This window comes from Trachypithecus francoisi, unplaced genomic scaffold, assembly GCF_009764315.1.
Source record: "Trachypithecus francoisi isolate TF-2019V2 unplaced genomic scaffold, Tfra_2.0 Lachesis_group13, whole genome shotgun sequence".
In the NCBI taxonomy this organism is placed as follows: Eukaryota; Metazoa; Chordata; class Mammalia; order Primates; family Cercopithecidae; genus Trachypithecus; species Trachypithecus francoisi.
Window position 1 is genome coordinate 102,629,269 of NW_022681458.1, and position 12,003 is coordinate 102,641,271.

Here is a 12,003-nt window from a genome sequence, read left to right on the forward strand (position 1 = left end):
AACACTTTTATATCTCTTTTCTTATTATCAGACAGAACCCTGCATGATTTAGTCTCTAAATACTCAGGGAAACCTTTTCTCTCAACTCAAAAAGTGTAATATTTCTCATTGTCAAAAGGTCTTTCCCTTGTTTTACAGATAAATATAATTATGGCAATATATGGTTTTCCCTTTAATTCTGACTTTAATTATAATTGTAATGCACAATAGCTGGCTGATGATTTCCCTATATGGTCATTCCTGAAAATGACTTCAAAGACTCATATTTGTCTTATTATATCTGTAGAGAGGTAATTATAATTGTTGTTATCTTAAATTACAAATTCTATTTTCCAATCATGTGATTATATTATATATTACCAAATTACCATATGTCTTAAGATAGTTTATTTTTAATTTTACTCTAGAATGTAAACCAAGTGATTATCGGGATAGTGCCTATTATGATCACCACCATATTTTATGCCTACAATAATTCTTAGCACAAACTAAGAATTCTATAAGTATCTATTGGATGGAGGTAATTAAAGTTAAGAAATATATTTGGAAATAAGTATCAGGACACGTTTCTGAAAATCTTCTCTTTCTATCTTTACATCTATCTCCATTTTGTATCTTTACAGTTTGTTGTAAAATGTTATCCTCTTTCAACTTGATTCTTTTCCTAATTAAATCATGCTTTACCTAATTTGTGTTTATTTTGCAGATGTTCTGAGATGTTAGAAAACATGTTTTCCTATCTTAGCAAACATTTGGTCTAATGTGTGTTTTTGTGGGTATACAACATATATGTGAAAAAATTGATGAGGAAAAGGGATTTGGGCACCAATGTGTGGTTTAATTCTTCTATACTCTTGGTTCTCCTTAATGCATCATCACATGATTAATTTACTCATCAATTTCCCAAATGTACCTAACAGAAAGAATATAAGAAAATGTATTAGTTTCCCAGTGCTGTGATCTCATGGTCTTTACCATTTAGAGATAGCCTCAGTGTTACAAAGTGTCTATAGGGTATGTGACCATATTGAGAAAAGTTGGGTCAGATGTAGTCCTTATCCAAGAAATATTTAATGGTCTAGTTCTAGGAAGAAATGCAAAAATGCAATTTCAGTTCAATGTGACAAAGATATGTTCAAGATGTCATGGTGTATATGGAAAGGAATGCTTTATCACATAATGATTAAATTTTTTATTTAATATTGATTAAAATTTTGCAGCACTGACAAAGCTATTAGAAAGTAATATGAAATGAAGAGGTGCCCTTTTTTTTTTTTTATTGCAAAGATTGTCCTGATTTTCTTCTTTGAATTCCTGCAAAAATACTTGCACATGCTCCTCATCTTACACTATTTCTGGTTGTTAGCCATTTCTTCATGTCCATACCTTCTGTTCCTTAATGAGCTAATAAGCATTTTTTATGGCAAGAGATGTGTTTTCTTTGTATCTGCCTCCTAACCAGTCTTTATTCAGCATATCACATTACCTTATTACTCACTAAATGCTTACGTTGAGCTTATTATGTGCCAGAAAGTATTCCAGATAACCAGGGATAAAGCAGCAAATGAAATAAAGTCCCGGCCCTCAAAGAAATTACAATCTGTGAGACAAAAGAGAAACTCAACAAACCAACCAACAAATATATAATGTATTTGATAATGATAAGTGTTATGGAGGAAAATATGTTTTGATAAGAGGGAATAGAGCATGGTAAAAGAATAATTTTTATAGAATACTCAAGAAAGTTTCAATAAGCAGGGGATATTTGAGCTAAGACAGCTGAGATATCTTGGGGGAAAACATTCAAGACAAAAAAAATATTATATGAAGACTCTTGCACTGAAGAATATTTTCTTTTAGGAACAGGAAGATCTGTTACTAGAGATGGGTAAGTGAGGGGAAGAGTGGAAGGAAATCAGGTGAGGGAGGGTTGGAGGGAGTTGATAGATCATGAAACTCATGAGAAGGAACCTTAATTTTACCTTGAATGAGATGTGAAGTGACTAGAGAGTTTGGTGTGAAACAGCGGAGAGAAATTCTTATTTACATATTTTCTTGTGGAAATGTCTCCATTCTAACTTATTTATATTTTAAAAGTATATCTGTAGCTATACTTTTCTAAATGGCAAAGCAAGACTCATACGGAAAGGGAAGTACAGGAGCAAAAGTGGTAGCTAGGCAATCAATTAAAAGGCTGTTGCAAGACTTCAGGTGATAGTGGTTATTGGTTTGGTTACAACGTAAGTAGTAGATGGTGTGAGGTGGTTGGATCATGGATATGTTTTGAAAGAAGGAAAAAGTGACCAAAAATACTTGATAATGGATTAAATGTGAGAGTATCTGGTGATTGATTGGAAGTGGTATATGTGCAAACATAATCAGGACAATCCTGATGTTTTTAGTCTAAGAAACAGAGGATGGAGGTGCCAACTATCACACCACCATGGAAAGGGGAGTTATCTGGTTGAAGACTTCAAGAGAAGCATGTTTCATTCAGAATTTGTCCATTGTACATCAAGAATTCCTTATCTACAAACAAGCAGAGAAACAAAGGAGACAGTTGGACATACGGGTCTAATGTTTAGGGAAGAAGATTAGACTCAACATGCAATGCTTAATATTTATGCAAAAATAAGACTTATTTCTGTTGATTGATTCCCTGGTTCAATAATGAAAAAAATGTTAATTGATGCTTTTGCAAAACGAGAAAATCAAACAAATCCTTGCTTCCCAGACATATATTTGGATAGGATATCTCTGATGTGTCTGACTTAACCATTGTTGAGAACAAGGACTATTTGCACTCTTTTCCTGAACTGGTAAAAGTAAAGACTATATTTCATTTGAAACAGAGCCTCAAAGCTTGCTGATAAATGGCTTTATTATACTAATTACATTTTCTTTATTTCCATAGTCTGTCAGTGTGCCAGAGGGAAATTTTATTGGTCTTAAAGGATTTGTTCTTCAAATGGCCATGTAGGTCGCAACACAAAAACTTACTTAGTTGCTGGCAAATTTATTATTTAATGATTTGTCCCCAGTGTCTTTCTGGTGGCTGTGTTTAAAATCGTTGGTCTATAATTACCACCTTTTATGCATATGCATGCACATATATTTCATTTATAGTCTTTAGACACATTTTTCATTCAAGTATTCAAAAAGTACTCTTATTTAAAGACTCTGTGATCATGTAGAACAATTCTTCAAGTATTCTTAAGCCCATCTGGACAAAGAGAGTTTGAAAAATAATGTAAGGGTCTTGTAGTTGACATTTGAGAAACTCATACCTTAGAAGGAATAATTGGATTGTAAGGCATTTTAAATACTTTGTGCATTCTGAGTAGCCTTATGCTTAAAACACTCTTGATATAATTGAAATGCTTGTATGTTTCTTTCTGTCCTCTCTCTACTTTGAAGTTTTGTGGAGTTGATTATCCCTAGTAGTATTATTTTTAAAAGAGGATTCAGACACAAGTATAGCATGAAGAGAAAAATTGAGGTCCAAAATAACATGATTTGGAATCGAAGTTGCAAATTCATGCAGGATAAGGATTTATTGAGTTAAGATAAGTAGAGAAATTAATAAAAACCAGCAAACAATGCAATAGATTATTTCCATAATTTTCAAAAAATACTTCAAAAATCATTTGACTGAAATATAGGTTCTTTCATGTTTTCATGTTTTTTTTTAACTATTTGTATTAGTAAATTATCCTGAAGAATACTTAAAATCTAGCATACCCAGGATGATATCCTAAAAGATACAGTTACAATATGATCCTATCACCTACATTGATACCTTTTCTAGTGTGTGTATATATATATTTTTTTCTGTGTCTTATCCATAGAAAATGATACCATCTACTGGACAGACATGGGCTTCAATAAAATTAGCCGCGCTAAAAGAGATCAGACTTGGAAAGAAGATATCATTACCAATGGCTTGGGAAGAGTGGAAGGGATAGCTATTGACTGGATTGCTGGTATAATCCATGGCTTTTTATCTTTTTGTTTCACACCTATTTTTTAGGGGCTCAAACTGCTTCATAAAAAATCTTTTCTAACTCGTAACAGTGTTTTTTCTTTCTTTCTTTTTTTTTTTTTTTTGTACTTCCAGCCACAGGGGTAAATAGTTTCTTTTGCTTTTGGCTTCGCTCCTTCTAATGCTTTTGAGCCTTTGGATGAGGGTTTTTATGTAGAAGTAGATTATGTAGTGTTAACTTTGCCCAAATCTCCTGAGAGCTCCATAAGGCAGGTAAACAAAAGTGTTAGAAGTTCTCTTTTGTTTGAAGTCAGTAGAAAGTTAAAATAGGTCTTTTCTTTAGGTAGGAGAAGTTTCAACTTCTTTTTACCATGTAAATATATCATTATATGATTTAAACCAGAGATGTGTGAGATTACGTTTGAAAGTATTTGCATATTAGTTTATTTACAGCTTTCTGCTTAGGAAACACTTTTAAAAAGAATGTAGGAAGTAAACAGTTTTTTAGTAGTTATGTGAATGCTCAGAAATTTAATTTTAGTCATAACAAGTACATTTTTTTTTCTCAAAACTGTATTATAAACACCTCTATTATTTCTCCTAGGTAACATATATTGGACAGATCATGGTTTCAACTTAATTGAAGTTGCAAGACTCAATGGTTCTTTCCGTTATGTAATTATTTCCCAAGGCCTGGATCAACCAAGATCTATAGCTGTGCACCCAGAGAAAGGGTAATTTTAAGATTTACATATATCTTCCAAGTTTTAAGTGAGTTTCCTAAGTTTTGCTGAAAAAAAAAATTAATTACTTTTAGCTGTAATGTCTGAGACAAAATCAAGAATATCTTACCTAAGCAGAAAAAATGTTTATATTCACTTTGTTCATATAATTTAGTGCATATTTGATGAAGTCACATTTATTACAGATTTCTTTTATGTGTGTGTAAATCCAAATAAAGGCACCAACATGATTCTAGATTCTCAATTTAAAGCTCTTCCCTAGAATTGTTTACATAATTAGGTATTCAATTATGTATTGAATGAGTAAAATAGCCGTTTGCTAGCCCTCCTTGCTCTCCAATATTTCTAAAATTTCCATGTTTATTTATATGTCTATGGTTGTCAAACATGTTCATCTCAAACATTTTTTTCTTCTCCTTTTTTCTTCTTTTTTTTTTTTGTTTTGAGTTCTAAATAAGTATAACTATCTGTTTTGACATTTTCATTAGGATGAAATGTACATATATAAAACTGTACATGTATAAAACTGAAATAAATTGAATCTGCCACCAAGTTAGGCTTGGTTTTTCTTCTAAATAAGTCTATTATCAATCCACCACTCTCTATCTTTATCTTTACCCTAATTAAATTTGATATTATCTTATATACTCAATAACATCGCAGTCTGTCTCCTAAACTCACCAAAGCCTAGAGTGATTTTTTTAAAATATACATCTGCTTATTTAAAGTCTTTCAATGAATTTTTATTGCTTTATATGTAAAGTCCAAAGCCTCTGTTATGATCCTTCTTAATCAGACTCTAATAATTTTCAGCCTGAAACTCCTGTTACTGTCTTTTTCCTTTCTCAATCTCTGTTTGTCTTCTCTTAATTTTTAACATATTTCTTATTCTATTCCACTTCCAGCCTTTGCCAACCTCTCCCTTTTACCTGCAATGCTCTTCTTCTGTTTTTATGTTGTTAAATTTTATTTGACCTTACTTGGCTTTGAAAATAGTTTAGATTGTTGTATGGACCCATAGCACCTAGTATTTTTATTTTATACATTATTTGTACTAATATTTATTCATTTACCTGGTAGCTATATGTGTTTTTGAGACAGACTGGCATTCTATTGCCTAGGCTGGAGTGCAGTGGTGCAATCACAGTGTTGGGATTACAGGCATGAGCCACCGTGCCTGGTTGTAATAAATTATTATAGCCTTAAAAGATACAATTTGACCAATTGCTTGACTGTGAATCATTATTCTAAGGCAAGAAGGAATATAGTTTGAAAGCTATGCAATCCCATAGACACACTGGAAATGGATGTTTAGTTTGTTTCTAATAAAGAATTTCTTTGCTGCATAGTTGCAATAAGTCAATTTATATTGTATAGAACCCCTTGTGTCTGCCCTCTTATAGATTCATACAGCTCAATTCAACAAGCCTCTTGCTGCTACATGTCAATCTGTGGATTTCCTTTCATTTTTTATTCAAACCCATTGTAGACCCTTAAGTTGATATTCCAGAGCTTCTTTTTCTTAAGTACCTCTTATCTCTCCACATCCATCTTAGCATATGACTATACCTACTTGTCTCTAGCTTGACTGAGAGCATTAGGCAAAAGAATCTTCATATACTCTAGTTTTTATCAATTTATTCAATGAACATTTATTGAGTGCTAGGCACTGTGTGCCAGGACATGTCAGCATCTGTCCATGTCATCCTCAGCCTTCAGTTCAATACATCTTGACAACATACTAGTACATATGAAAGACACTTGTAGACACTGTGAAGTGTGCTGGTATGAATAAGATGCTGCCTCTATTCACAGTGAGTTTTCTGTTTAAACTGAAAATTTAAACAAGTGCACATTTCAGTTAAAGGAATAGCATCACTTTGTAAAGACTTATTTTCAGGCACAATAAAAGACTAATTGATCAAACTCAAATTTAAAGCTCATATCCAAATGTCATGTTGAAGTAATAAGTTTCATAAGATCACTATAAAATTATCTTGCATTGAATGCAAAAATGATAGCATATAATTAGAGCAGGTAGTAAAAATGAGGGTGGTAGCAGCAATCGTAGTGACTAGTAGAAGTTTTATGGAGGAGGTTGAAAGGGAAAGGAGGTTTCTGAGATGGGATAGGTATATATTGCATGAAGAAGAAATAGAATAATTAAATATTTGGTAGTGACAAAGCAAAAACCATCACCAAGAGTATAGGTACATGAGTTACACATAGGGAAGAGTAGGTGATGTGGCTGGAAGAAAACTTGGGTCCATATAATAGTTGGTAGGACTCCCTATATATTTTTTAAAAAATGTCGGGGTCATGCCTTCTCCAGTTTACCAAGTGAACTCCAAACCAGTCCTGGACCCTCTTACCTCAACCTTCCCTTGGTCTCAAACAAAACATAGAAGCTAAGATCAGAGGTGTGCTGAGAGTTTATTGAAGTTGTAACATTCTTTAACGTAAAGAATCCTTAAGAATGGTAATTTACCATCCCTGTGGGTTAGACAAAAGGGTTCTTTTCCTGCCCTCAAGCCAAGTAATGAAGAGCGCTAGAGACAAATATGTGAGAGGGAGGCTGAAATAAAGAGAAAGTAGCAGTAAATGAAAAAAATATTCCATACTTTTTCACTGCAAATCCCAATGCCAAAGGGAGTCAGATCAAATTTGGAGAGAGGGAAGAGAATGTGCTCTAAAATTAATCTTAACTGCATGATACTGTTCACTTAATGGTAATTGGCTGGGAAGTTATGGGATCTTTCTGAGACAGCAAAGTTTGGAGAGGAAATACTCAGTAGAGCATACGTGGAATCAGTAGTTGGATAAATATAAAGTCATTTCTTACTTATTCCAACAGAGTTCAGGCTCTGTAATAAACTGTGATAGTATATGAGGTTACCCAAGAAAGAGTGCCCAAAAAAGAAGTTTAGTACCAAAAATGAAGAATGCTTACAGATAGGGGATAAAATGACTAGGAGAGAGAGAAAAAGAACAACAACAACAACAAACAAACAAACAAAAACAGCCATTTTGAGTCTTTGCAAATTACTGAACTGTAAAAGTCAAGGGAAGAGAGTTTAAGGAACAGTGCCAGCAATAAAGAGGTCAGGAGAGAGAAAAAGCAGAGAACAGAACACGTAATGAGGATGGTATTGCATATCTTTATCAGCTTCAGATTATGAGTAAGGATAGAAGCCAAATATAAAGAGTAGATAAAAGAATAATTAGAAAGTGGAGCTAGCAGATACAGAATAAACTGATAGAAACTGGGTGATGAAGGGAAAGAGAAGAAATATAAGATAAGTTGAGGAGATTGTAAGGTATAAGATTTTTCCTAATATGGGGATATTGCACACATTCATAGGCAAAGGGGAAATAAACTAGTTGGAAGAAAGAGGATGGAAATGATTGTAAAGGGGAGACACATTTCAGGGAGCATAGGAGGAGCCTTGACAAGGAAGAAACAATAGGGCAGAGCAGGAGGAATCAAGACAGAAAGCAGGGAGGCAAGATTTGTATCTTACATTGCGTATCCCAGAAAGAGATTCTAGAATGGGAAGTCAACTCAGGACCTGAAAGAAGCGTAGTCAGTTGAAAAGGGGAAGAAAGAGATCAAGCAAATATTTAATTTTGAACATAATCTTGGCCTCAGACTGATTCCTGGAGGGACTCTAGAGTCTAAACTTTACCTCACAGTGATGGAACTTGGTATTCAGACTCCCAAGTAGTCAGCCAGTGGATAAGGGCCACTCTGGGAAAACAGATGCTCTCAACATTTCTGACTGTCAGTACTTGTGGGAGAAGAGATTCAAGTGGCCCAAGGATAATCCCCCAAAGAAAGTTGTCTGTGTGAGCTGTTAGCGACAAAGGTCATTTCAGAGCTCAGAAATGGTAAACAGCATCTGAGGCTGTTTATATGGAGCACTGATGGTGTCCACTACAGTTTGGAGTCCCCACTTAGACATCTATTCTTTTTACCTTTGCCTTTGAGGCATTTCTAAACTTCTTGGTCTCAAATGCCTGTATCCTTTTTAGTTAATTGGGAGGATTAAATGAGGTGGGTGCTAGTTCTTTTCCCCTTCAGAGATGGAGTGAAAGAAGAGATAGAATGTGGAGATCAAATGTATTTTAGAGATTAAATTGATGAAATTGAAGAAAGTCGCAGCAGATAGTCTATATTTCTAAGGTTATCAGCTTTAAGTGAATAGGTTAAGTTTTGCCAAGGCTATTGTAGTCAGTATTTCCCACAATAATGAATCAAAGAATTTTCAAGCAACATGAGACTAGCTGGGATGGATTTCTAGAATCTAACCAGGAATTTTATATGACATTGAATAATAATGCTCGGCAATGTACAAGTAGTAAAGAAAAGAAAAAGAAAATATGTACCAAAAGGAACAAAAGGTTATAGATCAAAGTTGGCAGTTATAGTGAGTTAACTTTGAGTTACCAATCAGGTGGTGAGGCCTGCAAGCTCGTGGTGGAATAGTGGGAAGTCAAGAGTAGACCAGGGTAGGAGTAGAGAGATAAGGTCCAGCTGGCATGAGTGACCCACACAGCTCTATACATTAAGCAAAGGTGATGCTAGGGAGGTCCCTGGAGCAATAGAGACGAGGTACTATGAGCTTGGGTGTTCGCACGTCATTAAGTTCCATAGAATGTCAGCAGTGGAAGGAGAAGATGAAAAAGCTGCCAGCCGGTGGTAAAGCAATAAATAAATGGTGTGTAATTGTGAGATGATAATGCAGTCAGGGAAAACAGAATATGTGAATTCTTGCTGTAAATGTTTAAGTGAGTATAACCTCAGAGAAAGGTTTCTTTCTTCCTTAAAATGACTTCTCTACTTCTATTCTGGATACAAATGTCTCCTCAGACATTTCATGCAAAAACCATTCTCTTCTATTTTATCATCCTTAACTCGTTCCTTTCAATGAAGCCTTTCCGATTTGCTTTCAGATAGGCTCAGGTCACTCTCATTAGATAACACATTACTAATGTTATTACTTTCCACATGTTTTCTTCTCAACTTCTCAGAATCATGATCTATATCCATTGTCTCATCGTTTAACTCCTAAAATGGGTTTCAGCTTCTGTTGTTTTACAGGAATTTCTAAAGTTATTTGCAGCCAAATCCAGATATTATTATTATTATTATTATTGCAGGTTTTATACCATTTGCCTTCTCCAGGACAGTTTTCTACATTGATAGTCTATCCAAGAACCCCTATTTTTCTTTAGCCTTCTCTGACCCTGTGTTTTCTGGTTTTCTCTGAGGCTGCTCTACATAGCTCCTGTGAGCATTATATTTTATTATCTTTCTTCTCATTTAAGGCTTTGTGTGCCATTCTCTCTGTTATTATATTTATCTTTTAAACCCATCTAATCCCATGTTTTTAAAATGTAAATCATGCTTATATAGTGAAATGTAAAAATATAATAAATACATGCAAAATAGCAATAAAATATCTTCACCCCTTTATTTATATTTCTGATATCCTTTACAGTTATTTATTTGAATATCTGTCACTGAAACTTAACATGTCCTCCTACCTCTCATCTACTGCCTTCTTTTCTTAAAAATGGTATTTCTTGGCCGGGCGCGGTGGCTCAAGCCTGTAATCCCAGCACTTTGGGAGGCCGAGACGGGTGGATCGCGAGGTCAGGAGATCGAGACCATCCTGGCTAACACGGCGAAACCCCGTCTCTACTAAAAAATACAAAAAACTAGCCGGGCGAGGTGGCGGGCGCCTGTAGTCCCAGCTACTCGGGAGGCTGAGGCAGGAGAATGGCGTAAACCCGGGAGGCGGAGCTTGCAGTGAGCTGAGATCCGGGCCACTGCACTCCAGCCTGGGCGACTGACTGCGAGACTCCGTCTCAAAAAAAAAAGGTATCTCTTTTTGTGTTATCACAAAAGAGGTTGAAACTTTAGATTTTCTAGTATTTTTTCATCACCTATGTCCATCTGTCAACAAGTCTTCTCGTTTCTTTGCTCCAGATGATTGTTAGATTTTTGTAATTTCTCTCCATTGCAACTACCAGCTCAGCACTGACTCAGCAGGAGGATCTCAGTAAATATTCTTGATTTCTTAATTTTGAGACCTCAAAACGAGAATTGCATGTGAGTCCACAAAACAAGAAATCTTTGACATATGTAGCAATATTTAAATATTATTTTCCCATATACTTTTACTTCTTGTTAAAAGCATTTTTAAAATATTACTTATGTCACATGGATACATTTTTTCCATATTTATAGTTAATACTAGATATACTCATTTAAATGTTAAACTTATTTCCAGGAAGTATTTATTATTGCTTGGAAATATTAGAGATATATATCTCCCTATACTTTTTCCATATGTTTATTGACTTGAATTTAGAGAGAAAATAAAATATTTAAAAATGAAGTCTTGTAAAATTATTCAAACATTGATTTCCAGGTAATATTACATAGACATTTAAGTGTCAACATTTATATCGTAGGAATAAAGTACAGTATTTTAATATTCTGTTTGAAGCTAAAACATGGCAGATGGTATTGCCAAGGGAAAATGCCAACCACAATGGAGTGAATTAGCTGAATTCAAAATAAAAACATGCCTTGAAAAGTGGGCACGAATCCTGTTTTTGAACAATAGAGACTTGAACTCTTTTAAAATATAGCCAAATGCAAAATAGGAATTATGTATGAGTTTAGTTTAGCTTAAAAAATCAGTTTCTTTCATCTGTCATTGACTCCTCCTCCTCCTCCTTTTCCTGTTCTTCTTCTTCCTCCTCCCCCCTTCCTTTTCCCTCCCCCTCCCCCTCCTCCTCCTCTTCCACTTCCTCTTCCTCCTCTGGTATTACTTGCTTTGTGAAAATTGAAATGTAATAATTTTCTCCATGCTAAGAAGTCATTTAATACTAACAACAAAAAGACGTATAGGAAGACCCATTATGATGTTAAAAATTTTAGTTAACTTCCCATGGTATGTAATCTCTAACTGAAACACACATACTGTAATTTTGTTTTATTTCCTTTTAAGCACCAGGATATATGGTGCCTCTCTTAATTTAGCCCTATATTTCTGTAACTATAAATAATGTACTGAAAAGTTTTTCTTTCCATAGCAAAGATTCAAATTGACATAGGATCTCGCTGTTCTATAAGTACATATTTTCAAATGGTCTTTGATTATGTATATAATTTTTAGTATGCTCAACAATATATAAAAGGTCTTGGTTGACAGCTTAACACCTGTTAAGATAACAACAATGTAGTGTAGTTTGATACCATCTCTT

At 34.4% G+C, this 12,003-nt stretch overlaps 1 protein-coding gene across 1 annotated transcript in view; it reads left to right on the forward strand.

Annotated features, from left to right (window-relative positions):
- The window catches only part of LOC117095052 (low-density lipoprotein receptor-related protein 1B), a 1,687,268-nt gene that overhangs the window by 1,472,401 nt on the left and 202,864 nt on the right, over window positions 1-12,003 (forward strand). The window contains exons 36-37 of the mRNA XM_033231629.1: window positions 3,849-3,983; window positions 4,587-4,716. Of these exons, the coding sequence (XP_033087520.1) occupies window positions 3,849-3,983; window positions 4,587-4,716 (265 nt within the window). The remainder of the gene's footprint in view (window positions 1-3,848; window positions 3,984-4,586; window positions 4,717-12,003) is intronic.